The sequence below is a fragment of the Gymnoscopelus microlampas genome (assembly GCF_963454915.1).
Source record: "Gymnoscopelus microlampas genome assembly, chromosome: 1".
Lineage (NCBI taxonomy): Eukaryota > Metazoa > Chordata > Actinopteri > Myctophiformes > Myctophidae > Gymnoscopelus > Gymnoscopelus microlampas.
The window spans coordinates 53,477,209-53,497,354 of NC_139962.1; the positions used below are offsets into that span (position 1 = coordinate 53,477,209).

Here is a 20,146-nt window from a genome sequence, read left to right on the forward strand (position 1 = left end):
ACTGCTACTGGTAATACAGAGAATACTACTGCACATCAAAATGTGAATTGTGGACTGCTTACTCTGCCATTGACCATGTCCATATCGATCTCTGCCTTTTTGGCCCACTTGTCCCAGAAGTTAGGATCGTCCAGTGAGATGTCTGTGCGGTTTCCCGACGCCACGAAGCTGGCCTGAAAGCAGACATCAAAATCATATCAAAACATAATCTCATTGACCAATCCCTTGATGTGTGTGTGCTGGCCATAAAAAAACGATCCAGTGACTCGTGAGGTATCAAATGAATGTGTACAGGAGGCAGTTTTCTTTCTTTCTGTGTCTGTGTGTGTGTGTGTGTGTGTGTGTGTGTGTGTGTGTGTGTGTGTGTGTGTGTGTGTGTGTGTGTGTGTGTGTGTGTGTGTGCGTTCCAGCATATGGTCTGGTAAATATTAATTCTTAGACATCACTCTGATCAAACTGTGTAAAGATCAAAGTTAATCATCAACGTCTGGTTATTTCATTAGCAAAAAACTGACAGTATTACTGGGAGAGAAAGGGGGGGGACATGAAATCACACAGTTATCCTGAAAATATCGTATGGCCAAAGATCTAATTGTGGATGAAGCCATTAAGGTTTTAAGGGAATGGTACTGCATCTGGGGATCATATTTGGAAAATGATGTTCCAGGAGATGACGTAGTGGAAGGAAAGAAAAAAACCATAGACTCTTGAGACCGCATGCACATGTACAATACATGCTGGAATGGAATCATGTTGTTTGCAGTGGTGGAAAAAGTACTCACATTTTTACTTAAGTAAAAGTATCAATACTGCAATGTAGAAATACTCTGTTACAAGTAAAAGTCCGGAATTCAAAATGTACTTGAGTAAAAGTACAAAAGTATTGATATCAAAATGTACTTAAAGTAGCAAAGGTAGAAAGTACTCATTCGGCAGAATGTCCCATTTCCCATTTATTGAAAATTGGAAATACTCCAGTAAAGTAAAAATACCTCAAAATTGTACTTAAGTACAGTACTTGAGTCAATGTCTCCCACTCAGATTTCAGTGTCTATCTCAATGAAGAGGAAAGTGCTCAAGTTGAGTAGACCACTGTTTCCCAAACAGTGGGTCGGGACCCATTTGTGGGTCACAAGGCCCATTTTTATGGGTCATATTTCATAACATTAAAAAAAATGGAAAAACATCGAACATGTTCAGAAATGAAATAGAGAGTTCAAACATTTTTTCAGAGAATTTTCTGAAATAAAATAAAACATCTAAGAAATTCTATAAATAATAACAAAAAAACGTTTAAGAAGTCGTGAAAATAACAAGCTTGTTGATCTGTTATTTTCACTAGTTTGGGTCTCGGGGAGACATAAAGTTTCTCTTTTAAGTCTCAAGCAAAAAAGTTTGGGAACCACTGGAGTAGACTCTCCCTTAACCACTTAAACCCTGGCCTACAGTATATACACCTACAGTACTACAGTAATTGACCGGGGTACCCCAGGGGTCTATACTTGTACAACCTCAAAGCTGGTAGATTGTCTATTTTCGCTGAATGTTCACCTATTATTATGACATGCAGTTTTTTTTTTAAAGGCACGGTGGCACAGATTTATACAAAATAATGCTAAAAGGATAACCCAGATAAGCCCTCAGGGCATTGAGACATTGAAAGACAAACAATAATATGCAAAAAAAATGTGTGTGGGGGGGGGGGGGGGGGGGGGTAATGTCCAGTGATAAGCTTAGACTTTTTACAGGGGCCAGTTACAAATTGCAGCCACCTATAGGTGCTTTTAGAGTGGTTTTGAAGGAGGGTAAGGAGTCACTTTTTTATGCCTGTTGGTACAGTGCGTACCAAAAAATCCTGAAGGGTGCGTCAACAAGTGTCATTTGGTAGCGTGGACATCTTTGTGGGGTATAAACAGGTTGACTTAACATTGATACCCCCCCAAGTATGTCTGCAGCTACTATGCCACGCCCCCCGTGGTGACGACATGTTGGCACACACTATATGGACGAATAGGGACGCTAAAGGGTTCATGTGCTCCAAGACAGATGTCAATGAATATTTCATGTTCATAGATTAAATATTGAAGGAAATTAGCACTGTGGGGGAATGTTGACAGAGGACCTGTGGGTCCTTGCTATAGTTCTGTAGGGGGGAGGGTAAATCAATGACCCTCCCCAAGTGATTAAAAAAAAAAGATTAACCCTCCCCGCCTATAGGAGTGTCACGATATATTGTCCCGTGATATAGCCTATCGTGGTATTAAAATGTGACGATAGGTATTGTCAAGATGTCATACTGTATCGTAATATTTTTTTAAATGTTTTTCTTTTCTTTATTTTTTTTGCCGGTGAAAGTTATAGGAGTTCTTACTGTATGGTGTATGACTACGAAATGTAAAGCTTATCATAATCACAGTAATTATTAATCATGTCTTCCATCATATTCAAGATATTTTGGAGAGAAATGAAACAGACTCCAGTCACTTTCAGTTTAATGCACTGCAGAGGGGAGGTGTTGTGTGTCAGCTGATGCTCGTTGACGCTCGTTAATGTGACATGCGTCAAGGCAGTTATGCCAGTCTGCACTCCCAAATAGGCCTACTATTGTTTACATGGTATTATACTGTATCTGGTATTATAGATTTTTTTTGAGCTGTTGTAAATAACTACGCTGCACTTGGTTCGTAAAGTCCAGATGACAAAAATATGAGGTTTGTGGAATTTATAGTTATGCAGTGTTATATTATATTATTTTTGTTATATTAGTGTCTATCTGTCCTCTGAAACAATGGGTTTATAGTTAGTGAGAACTTCCCTTCTCCCTTAAGCTTGCACAAATGTATTTACAGTATTTGTGTGTACAAAGCACTTTGTAATTGTTTTTTTTTAAGTGCTTTATAATTGTTATTTTAAACTAAAGATGATGGTCAATGTTGATGATACATGAGAAAAGAACATTAATAATGTATCATATCGATATCATATGCCCAACATCATGTATGTATCATGAAATTAGGGTTATCTTGACACCCCTAACCCTCCCCATCAAATACAACAACATGACATGATTTAAAACTAATAATATGTCTGATGTTTTGCTTTCCACATTGATTAGAACATTACTGTAGTCAGTCTTGCTAAATGCACAGTGTAGTGTCTGTAGTGGTAGCAGAATGGACAGTGTTCTAAACTTACATGTGGGAAACCCATTGAATCCCATAATTATTAACTACGGTGACTACACTGCCTGTTGCCTGCCCTACATCATGGGTTTTCAACTGGTGGTCCGTGGTGGTATTGCATGCATTTAGTAATGTAGGAAAGTGAAGATTTGTATTATATTTTATTTTATCGATGGTGGATACTGTTAATGTGCGTGACAACAGAAAGGAAATTCAACTCAAGGATGACAGTTTTACACACGCACACAGTGCAAAGTATTTAGGGAGGTTTTAGTACATCAAGGTAAATACAGGCTTTTATTTGGACATCCGACTCCGAGTCAGACATCCGACTTCCAAGTAACTGACAACATTGATACGTCATCATACATCAAATAAAAGCCTGTATTTACCTTGATGTACTCCGACTTCCAAGTAACTGACAACATTGATGCGTCATCATACATCAAATAAAATGGTCAGGTGATTATGATGTTTCAACAGTGATTATGATGCGAGCATTACCATTAACCCATTAAGACCAGGAAAGCATCTGTCATTTTAGATTTTAACCACTTTAACTTTTAATTATTTTATGCTTTGGCTAGTCAAAAATAGCAGATATACAAGCTCATAGCGCGGCACCAAGTGCCGCGCTAAGAGCTTGTAGATCTGCTATTTTTGAAAAATCTTGAACATTTGTGCAAATATTTGAAATATTTGAATATACATATTTTTAATTGACTTGGGGGGGGGGGGGTCATAGCACATACCTTGGCGAAGGTGGACCCCCGGCCCTCGGACTCGATGGTGATGGTTTTGGTCCGGCGCTGGAGGATCTGGTCGATGTCCTCTTCACAGAACTTGGCCCCTTCGTCCTCCTCGTCCATGATGGCCCCGTAGGCGCCGCGCCGCAGCAGGTCCTCGATCTCCTTCTTAGACAACTGCTGCTGAGTGGCCTGGAGGAGGCGAGAGAGAGACAGACAGCCAGGAGAGTGTTAGTCATATGGTACACCCAGTGGTGGAAAAAGTACTTAAGAAAAAGTATCAATAATGCAATGTAGAAATACTCTGTTATGAGTGAACGTCCAGAATTAAAAATGTACTTTTACTAATAAAAGTACAAAAGTATTGGTATCAAAATATACTTAAAGTACAAAAGTAAAAGTACTCATTGTGCATAATGTCCCATTTCACAGGTTCAAAATGTATAAAAAATCATTTGAAAATAGCCGATCTATAAGCTCACAATGCGTCGCGACGCGACGCATTGTGAGCTTGTAGATCAGCTATTTTCAAATGGCCAAAATGTATATAGGGCTGAAGTGGTCAGTGTGCTTTGCGATAATAATCAAAGTCTAAAAAGTAACTAGCAACTAAAGTTTTCAAAGAATTGTAGTGGAGTAAAAGTGCAATATTTGCTTCTGAGATGTAATGGAGCAGAAGTAAAAATACTGAATACTGGAAATACTCCAGTATAGTAAAAATACCTCAAAATTGTACTTAAGTACAGTACTTGAGTAAATGTACTTAGTTACTTTACACCACTGGGTAGATCCACTGTTGGGGAAGCTACTTTGAAAGCATAGCGTGTAAAGCTACAAGTACGGTAGTTCACCATGGCACGATGGCAGTAGCTTGATCAAGCTAAATTTCTACCCCTGGAGAAATGTAGCTTGTACATAAAATACTAGTCCAGTAGACACGATGGAGAATACATACTGTGTTTTTAAAGAGGGGAGAGTGTTTAGTCCTCATCCCTTTGAACTTTATTTTATTTTATTAAGATGGGAAAGGCGTAGATGGAGCAATTTGTAACCTATTTTAAAAAAATTGCTTTAAAAGTCAAGTGTATTATTGTCATTATTTCCATGGCCATCTCTGCACTTTTGTATACTTTCTACTTCACTTTCAAAATAGAAGTGATGGCTTTGAACTTTTCAAAGCATTATAGACAATCACAGACGGTGAGAAGAATTGTCATATTGACATCGTCCGCCGGTCATTACTCATAAGCTTAAAAAGACTCGGGCTCAGACAGATTTTTCCAGGCCCAGTCACTAGGCACGTATCTGCCACTGTTTGGTACCTGGTTTAACAAGGTTTGAATACCTGCCTGACAGTGTCAGTCAAAATCAGGTCATTCATTGGCATGGAAGACGTTTTTTTGAATGGTTCTCTGCAGTGACATTTCTGGGTGTTGGGCACCCTAGGCCAGTGGTTCTCAAAGTGTGGTATGGGGACCACCAGGGGTCCTTGAGGGGGTTCCAGGGGGTCCGCAGAAAAATTGCTTAATAGTATCAAAATAAATAAAATATGTTTAACCACTTTAAACCTAATTTATACAGCATCAGCATACAACAATGGACAGCAGGCATCTTGATGAGTGCCTGTTCAATATCATGATGATGAGTGACTTGCAATTATATTCTGATTTGATTTGAATGAAGAAGTTCCCAATGATAATGTAGTAGAATAAAAAAAAATGTCTTGTTTTAAATGTATTGAAGTAAAAGTGAAAGTTGTGATGAGTGGGTTATAAACTCAAGTAATGTATAGAAGTATACCCGTATACCACTGGTATTTCTGCATTAATTAAATCAAATAAGCAAATAAGCCACTGTATACCGGCTCTAGTATATATATTTTTTAAATAGAAGATTTACCGCGAACATGGACAAGTCTTGCCAATAACACGTCTGTCCGTGTACGGACACATTAATGACCCCTGTCCTAAAGTAAAGAAAGACTAGAGACTTAGACAAAAAAAGAGGACCTTGAGGATACTGTTACATGACGGTTACATAAAGTATTATATCAATGAATAAAAAAACAAGAAAGAAAATGACTTGAAGTCATATTCTACCAGGTGCTGTGTGTGTGTGTGTGTGTGTGTGTGTTTGTTTTCATAGACCTGATTACTACTTACTGAAGATTGAAGTCAGTGTGAACATGGCCAAATAATAACTTAACTGATTACCTGCCAATGACGTATATATACGTCTTTGAATCATCAGCTGTTGCCTGCCAATGACGTATATATACGTCTTTGAAAAAAAGGAGAACATTCTTTTTTTTTTTTCAATTTTTTTTTTTATTTATTTTTTTTTAATTTTTTTATAATTTCAACCCTTTTCGAATTTCGAACAGATTAGGAGCTAAAAATGTTCAAAGATTTGCTGCTCCATTCACTTCAATGTTAAAATTCAAACGGACAAACAATTTACATTGTTTTTTGGTTTAAAACTACTGGTTTTGAGCTATATTCAAACATCAAACAACACATGTTAACGAGGTCAAAATGACCTCGTTGACATTTGTGAAACCACACCTGAATCTCATCTGTGATTAGAAACCATCTGGGGATCAATCATACTGGAGGAAAAAAATCTGTGGCTACGCGAACAGGTACCAAAATCATGGCAAAACCCTGGCAGAGGCTACAGACTGATCTGAAAAAACTCTGGCAGGCATTGAGTTAATAGCCAAACTAGGTCTAATGAAGCACGCTAGCATTTAGGCTAACTGTGTTAGCCTGAGGCTGCAGTACAACTTGCACTGTCTGCTCTGCAACTGTTGCAGTGTGAATGAGGGGAGCGGAGAGCGGAGGGCTGTTACTGTGGGGGGCGGGCCGTCTCCCCATTCGTGTGGCCATTGGCTTCAAGGAGTGAAGGACAGCCAGGACAGCCAATGACGCAAATGTGTCGAAAATATGTCTAATGCAAATCTGTAATATGTCGACCTCTGCTCTGACGATTCTTAGACTCAGGCGCTCTTCGAGCACCTGGTAAAAATAACATCTTTTTTTATAAGCGCCTAAATCTATTAGTCTGATTAACCATTTGAGCTTATTTTTATAATTTGTCGTAAAAATGGCATCACACAAAAATGTGCATAAACAGCTGAAGTTGTGAAAATATTTGAAAGGAAGGACAGCGATAAAAAGAACCCGGTAAAATACAGAGTATCCCGCAAAAAGAAAACAGGATGGATGACAGGTATGACACGCACGCACGCACCCATGCACGCACGCACACACGCGCACGCACGCACACACACTAAAGTGTGAACTGTCACTGAACTGGATCACATGGTGGAAGTGTGTACATTTTTTAAAGATGTCCAACCCTGTCTGCCCAGGTAGATTAAAATGCTGATGCAACTAAAGTGTTCAGACACGACGATGGAGCTGAGCTGCTACTAAAAGCAGGCTCCTTAGAAGTGAACTAATCCTCAAGAGGCACTTAACATCACACACACAAGCATAATGCTGCACCATTGCAAGCTGACACCATGATGAAGGTCTGTGTGGGTGGCAAGTCATACATAATTTGCCTCAGAAAAGAAGTGGCAGCAGCTTTTTTCCTGAAAGCCGGACCGGCTTTCGCATCTTTCTGCAATAGAGATACCGTGCACTACTAGACACTGTTGAGATATTTATTCACTGAGATTTATGCATTAACAATGGCAGATTCAAGATTCAAGGTTGACTTTATTCATGTTGCTTTAGAGACAGTAATATGTATTTTTCTATTTATTTTTAACAGGCACACTAAACAGCAATCAGCAAACACTACCACTATAACATATACAAATAAAAGGTGTTATTTTATTATTAATATTATTATTATTATCATTATTATCATTATTATTATAACAGTGGTATTCTAACATTAGCTGGATTATGTAATCGCTGTTGTTTTTTCACTGTACATTTGTACGTACATGAAATTTGTCCTCCACATTTACCCATCCTAACTATTATCAGGCACTATTAATACAGTGCCAGGGGAGCTGTTGGAGGTGAAGTGCCTTGCTCAGGGACACATTGTCTGAGCAGTCCAGGGGGGGAACCGGGGACCTTCATTCAGCTATTGCCACCCTGGACATACTGAAAAACTAATGTTTTAACACTTTCCTTTACCTAATCTTTTCCCTGTCTGATTATTTCTTATCTGCTGCATCTATTGGTCATGGTTGCGGTCTGTTTTGTATAATAATAACGTCATTCAGGATGCACAACAGATATATTTTAGCTCTTTTCAAAAATGACAAAACATCCAGTTTTCCCAGAACACAAATACACAATACAGGCGCTCTGTTCAAATCGCAATGGGAGGGACAATTTCCAGTCAGTGGGCTAGACCCAACAAACAAATGACTTAAAAAAAAAACTAAAAAAACAGCATCATTGGCAGCATCATTGGTTGCCTAACAAGTGTTTATTTTTTTTAGACCACTGTGGGCTAACCCTTTGTCATAGTGAAACTTAATCAGGCCAGCTGTCATCAGTGGTGTAAAGTAACTAAGTACATGTACTCAAGTACTGTACTTAAGGACAATTTTGAGGTATTCTTTTTACTTTACTGGAGTATTTCCAATTTTCCATACTTTCACTTCTACTCCACTACAACTCAGAGAAAAAATATTGTACTTTTTACTCCACTACAATTATCTGAAAACTTTAGTTACTAGTTACTTTGTAGATTTAGATTATTGTTACAAAACATACAATAACCAATTCAGCCCTATATACATTTTCGCCATTTGAAAAATCTGCCAAGCCCCATTCTCCGTTCACTGTGCACCGATCCATCGCTGTTGTCGTCATTTTCTAACGATAACGCTAATAACATGTTTTAATCACAGATGAAAATGTTCCCCAACGTAAGATTCAGCCCTGCTAGGGCGTCACGGCCATTCACTGTGCGTACAACGCGACACTCTCACTCTCACAGATCTGTGATTTCATACCCCCCACTTTTTGAAAAACATTAATATTTTTTTTATTTTTATTTTATTTATTTTTATAATAAATCAGTAAAATCAGGTAAAAATAAGAATTAAATAACCTAACCCTAACCTTAAAACTGAAATAAAGTAACCAAAACACTGGGAAAAAACGAATCCGCCCAAAAAAGCGTTTTTATTTTATTTTTACAAATTCTGTTTACATTTGACAGTTACAAATGTTCGCTTGAAAAAAATTATATGCAAAGATTTGCAAAAAATAGCAGATCTATTTTTTCAAAAATAGCAGATCTACAAGCTCATAGCGCGGCACTCAGTGCCGCGCTATGAGCTTGTATATCTGCTATTTTTGAATATAAGTATAAAATAAGGGGTATAGTCCACCGAAAGTCCATCCCCCCACCTTCTGAGAGCCTGTGACGTCCCTGCCCTGCTCCTGAGGTTACGTATTGCATTGTTGCGTTGTTGCATGCCGTTGCTTCTTTCGTTTCCTGTGTTATATTGAAATGCTCACCTCCTTATCCAATTTCAGAGACTTCGTTTCCAGCCTTTGTATGTTTCCCCCGCCTGTGTGATCGTCTCCCCCCCCCCCCCCATGGCTGGTTTCACCTGTCCCTCATTATCGCAAGTGTAATCTGTGTTCCTCTCTCTCTCTCAGTGCCAGTTTGTCTTTGTAGCCCAGTGATATTCAACTGCCGGCCCGCGGGCCAAATACGCCCCCATTGGAGCTTTCTTGTGGCTCCTGGAACACATTCTATATTCCAATTAAAAATGATGGTTGGTTGTACAGAATCACCATTTTTTATGTTTTTCATAACCGTTAACTGAAGCTTGATAATGGTTAAGCAACCATTAACCGATAAGAATAAAATGTATAGGCTACTGTTTAGAATGGAGGAATGTTTGTGACTTACTCAGGGTCCTAAATTAACATCCACCATTACAGCAGTACATACAAGAACCCAAATGTGGGAAAATATAATCTTTGGTGAGTATGTATTTCCTAATGTACTACAGTAGATCTGCTGTGCTGCGTGTTGTAGTAGCACGTCTAGATTAGGCAGGGGGCCACAGTTATACAAGTTGGGGACTGTGACAACAAAAATGAACAAAATGGTCATGGTTAACCATTTAACCGCAAACCATTAAGAAATGTGTAACTGGTTGGTTAAAGGGTTAATTTGCTATGCTAGAAATGTTGTCTACTTCTCACTACTTTTAGAATACTGTAGCTTTCAAGTAGTTCAGCGGTTCTTTTCACCTACCTGGGTAGCTTGACAAAAGCTAACATCGCTACATTTCAGTAGCACATCATGTACTAGAATTCGGTGATTAGGTAAGCTTTGAATGCATTTCATACACCATATGCCACCCATTTGTAGCTATTTCTGAGTTTTGAGTGGCTGTCATCCATTACACCAAAGAAAGAATTCTCCTTCTGCATCCATTAGCTTATGAGTGGATTTTTATGCGTCACTCTGACACTCTCAACTGATGGTTCTTGACATACATCATAAAAGCTTGTGCTCTTATCAGCTGGGTGCTCAAAAACATAAAGTAAACACCTTTCCTTCATACAAACATGTAAACACTTTCACCTTGCCAGCCTGCCTCCACCACTTTTCTGGTGGAGGCAGAGGGTCCCTGGCTGGATGTGCCAGGGACCCTTGCACAGAACACACTGAAATATCTACTTCCTATTTTCTCAATATCCAAATCAAAGCCTGTGCATTATAAAGAACTGGAACAGAAATTATCCTATCAAACATCAGAAGGCATACATGCATTATGAAGCAGGCCCTAATAAGTTACAATAATGGACATAATATGACCATTGTTGTGTCCTATAGCACACAACAAACGGCCATACATTAACCACGAACACGGTGTTGTGGCCCTCGACTTCAAGTCATTTTACAATTGTGGCCCCCTGCCTAATCTAGTTGAATACCACTGTTGTAGCCAGTCCCTAGCGAGCCAGCGTTTTTTCCCACCTTGTGTTTAGCTGTCTTGGTATTTGTTTGCCCATCCGTTTTTAATCTACAGTATGCTTGGTTTACCTGGAACTTGCCTTTGTCTTCTCCTTGTCGGATTTGTTTGTTTGCATATCTTTTGACTGACTCCCTCTGTACCGAACCTCAGCAAGTAAAGACCGCTTTCGATTAAGATTTCTGCCAGCCGTCCAACTGAGTCCTCTTGCCAGTAACTGCAACAGCTGTTACACTACCATGATAAACTATTACCTATTCCAATAACGCAAAAATAATTTTCCTTAAAATAATATACCTGTAGGATATAATTGAATAATGTGTATTTTTTAATTGCTATGGTGGGCAGACAATAGACTATAATCTGGAAACGGTGATTTTACATCTATTTTTGAAATATCTTGAACATTTTTAAAATTGAATAATATGGGACGATTGTAATTGAAATCTTCGCTTATGGGGGCCCTTGGTACAAAATATTTTTTTACATACCCCTCCTGTGCCTCCTCCCAGGCTGTTCTCTCGGCCGCTCATGCTCTGCAGCACGGCCTTGTCCAGGCCCAGCTTCAGACTGGCCCGGTCAAACATCTCCCGCTCGTACGAGTTCCTGGTGATCAGGCGGTAAACCTTCACCGCCTTGTTCTGCCCGATCCTGTGGCAGCGGGCCTGAGCCTGAGGACACAACACCAGTGTTAATATCGTTGACTGCGACGCGCTGTGAGCTTGTAGATCTGGTATTTTTCGGCTTTAGGCTTACAGTTAAAATATCCAAAATTGTTTAAAAAGGCATTCATAACAATTGCTGTCCTAAACGGCTGATGTCCTCACAAGTACAGTTCAGTCAGATAACTCAAGAATAGATTGAGAACATTGTATTTATAAAATGTAAATACAAGTGTGCATATTATATTTGATCTTGGCGTTCAGGCTCTGCTATACATTACTCCCTGCTCAGCACATTAGCACACAACCCTTTAAGAGCAGGGAGATACTGTATACATTTATAATAAACCCCCCAGGGGAAACAGAACCCTTATTTAGGGAAAGCAGAGTCTACTGGTGGTGCTGGGGGTGGTGGTGGGAGCAAACAAAGCACATACGACATCACTGACAACAGGAGGAAGTGCCATGAATCAGGTGAGCTTAAGTAGACCGCCAATTGATCAGCTGCACATGCGTGTAAGCCTCTCGAGTTTATCTGCCTGAACTGGTCTCGCAAGCAGTGGTGGAAAAAGTTTTTAAACAAATTACTCAAGTAAAAGTATCAACACTGCGATGTAGAAATACTCTGTTGCAAGTAAAAGTCCGGTATTCAAAATTTACTTGAGTAAAAGTGCAAAGGTATTGTTATCAAAATGTACTTAAAGTATAAAAGTAGAGAGTACAAATTTTATAGTTTTAAAATGTATAAAATCCTTTGAAAATAGCAGATCTACAAGCTTGTGAGCTTGTAGATCGGCTATTTTTAAATGGCTGAAATGTATTTAGCTGAACTAGTAACTAGTAACTAAAGTTTTCAAATAATTGTAGTGGAGCGAAAGTACAATATTTGCCTCTAAGATGTAGTGGAGTAGAAGTAAAAGTTCTGAAAATTGGAAATACTCCAGTACTTGAGTAAATGTATTTAGTTAATTTACACCACTGCTCACATAAAAACGGGTCTGTGTGTGTATGTGTGCGTGTGCGTGTGCGTGTGCGTGCGTGTGCGTGTGTGTGTGTGTGTGTTACCTGCAGGTCATTCTGAGGGTTCCAGTCGGAGTCGAAGATGATGCAGGTGTCTGCGGCGGTGAGGTTGATTCCCAGGCCTCCGGCTCTCGTACACAGCAGGAAGACGAAGCGGTCCGAGTCGGGCTTGCTGAAGCGGTCTATGGCCGCCTGCCGCAGGTTCCCCCGCACCCGGCCGTCGATCCGCTCATACAGGTACCTGCAACACGACACCACACCACACCACGCCGGCAAACCATGAGAAGCATGACCATGAGACTTTTGAGTTTTGCAGTGTTTTGCAGTGGTGGAAAAAGTACTCACATTTGTTACTTAAGTAAAAGTATTAATTCTGCAGTGTAGAAATACTCTGTTACAAGTAAATGTCCGGAATTCAAAATTCGCTTGAGTAGAAGTACGAAAGTATTGGTATCAGAATGTACTTAAAGTACCAAAAGAAGAAAGCACTCATTATGCAAGTTTTCAAATGTATAAAATGTTTTCACCTCGATACAGCTGTTGCTTCAACCTTAACAAACATTCAAACACCCCAAAAAATAAACTAATAATAATAATATAATTCACAGCCACACAATATGTAAAAACTCATATGAAACCCGCAGAGCTCAATAAATCAGTATGTAAACAAAGCTTGCATTGGGTATTTCAACAGGGGGCGACACACTACTAGTGAGACCTGATCCTTTCAAGTAAGATGAAGAGCAAGGGCAAATAAGACCATTGATCTCCAGCCCCCTTCTCCTCCAATTTTACAGATTACTTCACCTTCTCCTCCAGGCAATTAAAAAGCCCTTGCCCAAAGATAGCCCCCAATCCCCCTGGAGGACTGGTCTTTGCTCCTGGCTTTTCCACAGCCTTTTACTCTTTTCCCTCCCATGTTCTACCCCCTTTTCCACCTCCTTCCCTCCCCTGAGGTGACCCACTTCCAGTCAGGAGAGAGAGGCCCCACAGACCTCCCCGCCCGTCTGATGTGGTAAGTACCCTGAGGGGCTCTGTAACCTGCTGCTGAACCCAGTCTGGAGCCCCTGCGCCACGCAGCGTAACGCCTGACTGTATACTGGCTAGAGTGGTTGGCTCGCGGTGCCGAGGGGAAGCAGGGTGGACGGCGAGAGCAGGGCATTTTAGAGAGAGAGACAGAGAGGAGTGGAAGAAAAAGAAAAAATAAGATTGGGAAAAGATGGAGAGGGCAGAGAGGAATGGAGACGAATAAGGAGATGACGACGAACCACAGGGACAGAGAGAGCGACAGCTAGGAAGAGAAGAGAGGTACACTGCTATTCTTTTTTTTTAAAGATGTATTTCTTGGCCTTTATGCCTATTGATAGGACAGTAGGCTGACAGGAAATGGGAGAGACATGCAGCAAAGGCCGTCGGGATCGGGATTCGAACCGGGGACACGCTGTCAGGCTACACTGAGCCTAGGTCCCTGGACCGCTACGCCAGCGGCCCAGGCCACAAACTGCTATTCTTATGTTATTATTACTGTATATGTGTGGCCGAGCCCATAGACTTACATTCATTACTTTAACTACCACATGCCTGACACTAATGCTAAGCCTACATTTTCCCCAAGGATGCTCTGAATTAGAGATCTCTTTGAGATTATCCAGGCTTTGGGGCGCCTGTTCAGCAAGGAGCAGAATGGCGAGGGATATCCTCTGGTGAAACTCCCCACTGTCAGGTGAAAAGAAGCGATTGATGACTCCACGTGTATCGGAGGAGACATGTGGTTGTCTACTACACACTCCCCAGTCTAAACAGTAGGGGTTGGCAGTGACAAGGACTGTATTTACATGGAGGTAATTGGCACAACGACTAAATTGGGGAGGAAAAATAAATATATATACGGTATATATATATTTCCTAGGCTTATTGGAGTCCGCAACAACGCACTCACACTCACACACACACACACACACACACACACACACAAACACACACACACACACACACACACACACACACACAAAAGACTACTTTAAGATTTATATTCTTGGGATTATTGTGCTTCACAATAAAGCACACACGCATAGACAACCACAATTCTTACAGTTCCTAGCACTGTCAAGTAGCCTAAATTCAGTTAATTTTGACAGACTGTAACTTTAATGGCTTTCCCTGAAGAAATAACAGAATAACTCCAACAACATTAGCTCTTCATGACAGATGCTAATTGTTTTTCCTTTAACGTGAAAAACTGAAATTGGCGTCAATGGAATTCGAACCTCCTTAAAAAGTGAACCTGTCTGTATCTCGTGGTATCATTTTGAAAGTTTTGGGACAGAAAACCTTTTTATAGTTGGAAAGTTTCACGTGACCATCAACACAGCAAGCTCAGAAAATCCATAGGCAAGAGTAGGTCAACACAGGCGAGGGAATGTGGGGAGGTTTGCTTTGAAGAGCTCAATTCATCCGATAAGGATGTGAAGAGCAAATGAAAGATACGAAGATTAACTTTGAATAGATACGCGTGGAGAATCGATTCCAGAGTTCAAAAGAAGACATAACATTACCAGATAAATAATCTCCAGTACACAATCACCCACCCTTTCTGACTGGATGTGCATCAGCAATAGCATGCAGTGCACATCTGGGGTCGTTCACGCTCGCCCTACGCTTGCTTACAGCAGGAAAAGAGAAGAATATGGGATCAAAATGACCTCAGCAACCCTGAGGTCATTAGTCGACCTCTCTACCTCCAGGCAACCTTTCCATCCTGTGTTTCCATCTCTCCGCACGGAGTAACCTTTTATATAGTGTTGGTTTATTTGGTCACCTTTACTCAAGGGCACTGGTTCTCAATGTGAGGTCTGGGGACCCCCAGGGGTCCTTGAGGGGGTTCCAGGGTATCCCCAGCTAAATGATTGATACTTAGGAACCAAATGGACACTTACACGTTTGCAACTCTGATAGTATACAGATGAAACCTAATGGACCCTTACAGGTCTGTAATTCTGAGAGTTTACAAATGGAACCTAATGGACCCTTACAGGTCTGTAATTTTTACGAGTATACAAACAAATGAACCCTTACGGGCCTGTAACTCAGAGTGTACAAATGAAACAAAATGGGCCCTTACAGGTCTTTAACTATAAGACTATACAAATGGAAGCAAATAGAGCCTAATGGGTCTGTGGCTCACAAGTATGCAAATAGAACCAAATGAACCCTTATGGGCCTGTAACACGGGCCGTGTATAAATGGAACCAAATCACACCGGGTACATTTTATTCCATTTCTATGTGTCAGAGTTAAATTAAGATTTTTGTAGATTGGGGTCACGGAGAATAAATCAAATTGGGGTCTGTGGCCTAATGCATATCAAACTTGGGGTCCTTGAAATTAAAAAGGTTGAGAATCACTGCTCTAGGGGATTCACGGCATCTCTTCAATCGCAAGTAGAGAGAAGGTGGTACTGATTTAAAATGTACTGGGCATCAGTCAGTGAACAGCAAATTTCCCCCAAAAATGACAAGAAAATGGGTCAGTTTTCCTTGCCGCAGAAGATGCTCAATCTCGCTCAGCAGTCAGAAGAAGGGAAAGAAAACTGAGAGACCAAAAGCCGAATCCACCTTCATCTGTGCGTCTGCATTACTGTTACTGTACCTTCTTTGGATGAGGTAGTCCTCCAGGATGTCCAGGCAGCGTACCATCTGTGAGAAGATGAGCACCTTGTGGCCGCCGGCTTTCATCTTGGGCAGCAGCTTGTCGATGAGGACCAGTTTGCCGGCGGACTGCACCATGGCCTGCAGGTGGAATTCTATAGAGGCCGGGTTGTACACCTCCCTGAAGTCCTCCAGGATCTTCTCCTCCGCCCCTAAGAAAAAAGGAAAGAGACGAGGTTATCAGCTACGATGTCACTTTTATTACAACTCAGAAAGTGTAGGTAATCAAAAGTATCAGAGAATGTACAAATTAACACTGAGCATTTACTGTGTACAATCAACACTCTACTAGCTTTATTGTGAACACACTTGACACAAACACTTTTATTTTCTTGGAATCATGTACAGTACAATACAAACACAAATACATAAATACTCGCTATACTATACTGCAATGAGATAATATACAAAGTGACAACAAAAAAATCCAAGCAACAGTAAACTGCAGTAAATTATTAGGTGTTGAAGTAATCTAGAAAATGGAAGTGCCGCAATAAAACTATGTACGTAAAAAACGAGTGGTACAGAGTAATTCAATTATTACAGCATAAGACCTCAAACATATTGCCGTATTTAACTCTCAGCAGCACAGATTGCAAAGTGACTGATGCTCGTATCCTCAGTTTGGTCCAATGCACATTAAAATATTCATTTAGTTTATTTATAGCAGAGCCCACTGGCACACTGCAGTTCCTCCTCCCTACGTTACATGTTCTCTCCTCCATGATGATATAATCATATAAAATGTCCATTAACATGCAGCCCACATCTGACAAGAGACATGTCACTGATGCTGTTCTCCTCCTCCGCCGCAGCTTTCTCTCAATCTGGTCAGAAGTACATCGCCGGTACAGCATGTATACATCATCCAGCTAACGCGGCTGACAGTCGGTACAGACACGGTGACATGTTTCAGTGATGATGACACTTCCATTTGTTCCATGATATTCCCCTTGTCTCATTCGAGCCCTTGTTGCACATTAGCCTTCATCAGCAGACTGTTCCCTTTCATTACATTGGAGTGGTGTGGCTATAAAATTAGGTACCTTATTGAGCTGACAACTACCGTTACAAAATGATATGACAGCGTGAAAGTAACACATTATTGCACCTCTTAAAAAGGACAGGAGGGGCACTTAATTCCCCGGGATGACAAAAAGATAGAGAACACTTTCGACGGGATGGCGACCACACGTTTTACTGATATTGAATGATGGGCTTCAGCTAATGACATTACAGTGTGTGACATTTTGGATGATAAGACTTCCTCCTATTCTGCTCCAGAGCACTTTAGCTATCATCACTTAACCACATGTACTCTAGGTTCCCAATTCTGGGTATGTCATATAATAGGTGAACATTTTGGCAAAAAATAGGCAAACATTAAATGAAAATAGCAGATCTACAAGCTCACAACACGACACAACACGACACAACACGACGCAACTCAACGCGTTGTGAGCATGTAGATCGGCGATTTTCGGCAAATAGATTTGGTGTAAAGGGAAAAAGGGAGGGGACCAAAATACAGTATAACAACAAAGTATATAGGGTTTAACCTACTCTAACCTAACCTATAGAGTTAACCTACTCTATTTGAATGTAGGCCTATCTATAGCAACACTGCTGTAGACCAAGGGGCGGCCATAGCTGAGTGGTTAGTGAGCCCGCATAGGGAGCCAGAGGCCCTGGTTGCCCCAGGTTCGATTCCAGGCCAGGCCAGCATATGTGTCGATGAAATGAAATTTGTCCCTGAGCAAGACTCTTAACCCCTAATTGCTCACAGGTTCTCATTGGAAACAAGAACGCAAGGACTTTCATGAACGACCTGTTAAAAGGAATTATCCTTATCCTTACCACAGCTTGGGCAAACAACATATGGTCCTGACACACATATGAAGCAGTGTGAAATTGTGTAAAACAGACATTAGCCAGTCCAGGGACTGCTAGTCTGTATGGCAAAACTCTATCCATTACGCAACAAGATAAACAGGTTTTCCAGTGCAGTTTCTCCGGACTCAACACGGTCTGATGTAATGAAAGGCAAACTACCTCAGGGCAGAGTGGGAAGCACATCAACCACATCCTTCAGTTCAGTTCCATCAATATTCATAATAATCATCGCTGCTCTGCGCTAAGTGAGTAGCCCTGGGAACAAACGGTTCCTGAGCCATGTGGCCCACAGGTCAGGAGCCTATCTCCTATTTCTGTAGCGTGAGGCACCTTTATGTCCAAGTACAGCCCCCTGAACATGACAGTAGCGTGTTGTAGGGACTAGGGACTTACCCTCAATCCAACCCTTAATGCTGAATGTCAAGCAGGGAGGCGTTGCGTACCTTTTTTATAGTCTTTGGTATGACTCGGTCGGGGATTGAACAACATAACTACATATAAGCAAATAGAATATCCCCACTGCAACAAACAAAAACAAAAAAATGCACTAATAGGCTCTCGGGCTCGGGTTTCCAGAAGGTGGCAAAGCCGTTTCCTGATCCGGCTCAATTTTCACATACATAGCTTCGTTTGATTGGCTCGGCGGCAGATTTGAACTCGGAAACACGTGCAGGTGTCATGCCGTATGCATTTCCAAAACCATTACCTCCTTGGCGGAGGTAATGAAACCATTCAATTCTACGGTTCTGACTCAGTGGAAGGAAGAGGAGGTCGAGTTAAGTTGTATGTGAGTGTGAATTGCTCCATTCAAGATGTACAGTAATGGTCTTATCTGAGATCAAAGCAAAGGAATAGTAGCTTGGTAATGGGCCTAAGGAGCAGAACACAGAAGGCCACAGAGAGGAAAGCACATGCTCACTCTCTTTTCACCTGCTCTCACTTCCACATGCCGTGATGCTTGACAATTAGCTTAGTTACACCTTATATACCACATTAAGTACTTTCCACACATATGTACGTAAATGCTTTTGAAAACGAGTAACGTTAACCCACTGCACATCATGGGCTGGCCCACTGAGACAGACTTATAAGGGCAATCGAATGAATACAGCACAACAGATAGGCTATCTCTGGGAAAAGTCCCACCATTTACTCGGCTATAGAAGCAACTAATTTCATGTGATAACCACCAAGTGACCTCGTGTAGGAGTGGATCAGTGCCTCTTAATACCTCATATTTCACATAGTAAGCCACTGTGGTGGTGGGCTAAGCATTCCGCCCCGGGAAAGGGTATTTTAGTATTAACTGAGAGGCATTGGTGAGAACACAGTATGGGGATGGTAGAGAATGGAGCATGCAGAATATGCTTGGTGGGAACCACACAGTGCTAGTGTACTTTATGTCTGGTTGGCCAGGTCTAACCATGTGATGCTGATGCCTCCCTTTGGCTAGATTATACTTTCTAGCAAGTAGTAGTAGGTTAGTCCAGCAAAATACATGCAACTATTACGTAAGCATATTTAACCAAGATGGAATAGGAAAGAAAATACCCATCCTCCGCCCCGTCCCTTCACTGAGACTCGAGATGCTCAACTGCTTTTTCTTAAATAGTCTGGGGACGATGGGTTTATTTTCAGTAGTACTAACTGTACTATTGTACTTCTAAAATAGAATTAAGGAACTTTGGGAACTTGCCATAAGCTTGATTGCAGTTAAATTAGAAAACCAACAATAAAACACGTTTCAAACCAACATGAGACAGAAGTACACATTATGCCATTTCTGATAGTGGTAAATTAATTTTGTCTAATCAAATTAAACATTAAAACTGTTTATATAATAGTGTGTGGGGGTGTGTGTGTGTGTGTGTGTGTGTGTGTGTGTGTGTGTGTGTGTGTGTGTGTGTGTGTGTGTGTGTGTGTGTGTGTTTTACAAGTAAATGTTCTGAACATAAAATACTGT

General features: G+C 40.8%; 1 protein-coding gene across 6 annotated transcripts in view; it reads right to left on the minus strand.

Annotated features, from left to right (window-relative positions):
- The window catches only part of chd9 (chromodomain helicase DNA binding protein 9), a 156,542-nt gene that overhangs the window by 34,603 nt on the left and 101,793 nt on the right, over positions 1-20,146 (minus strand). For all 6 annotated transcript variants that reach the window (XM_084062463.1, XM_084062461.1, XM_084062462.1 and 3 more), the window contains 5 exons: positions 16,232-16,442; positions 12,629-12,824; positions 11,393-11,572; positions 3,935-4,120; positions 63-173 (listed from right to left, as the gene is read on the minus strand). In XM_084062463.1, coding sequence (XP_083918589.1) covers positions 63-173; positions 3,935-4,120; positions 11,393-11,572; positions 12,629-12,824; positions 16,232-16,442 — 884 coding nt within the window. The remainder of the gene's footprint in view (positions 1-62; positions 174-3,934; positions 4,121-11,392; positions 11,573-12,628; positions 12,825-16,231; positions 16,443-20,146) is intronic.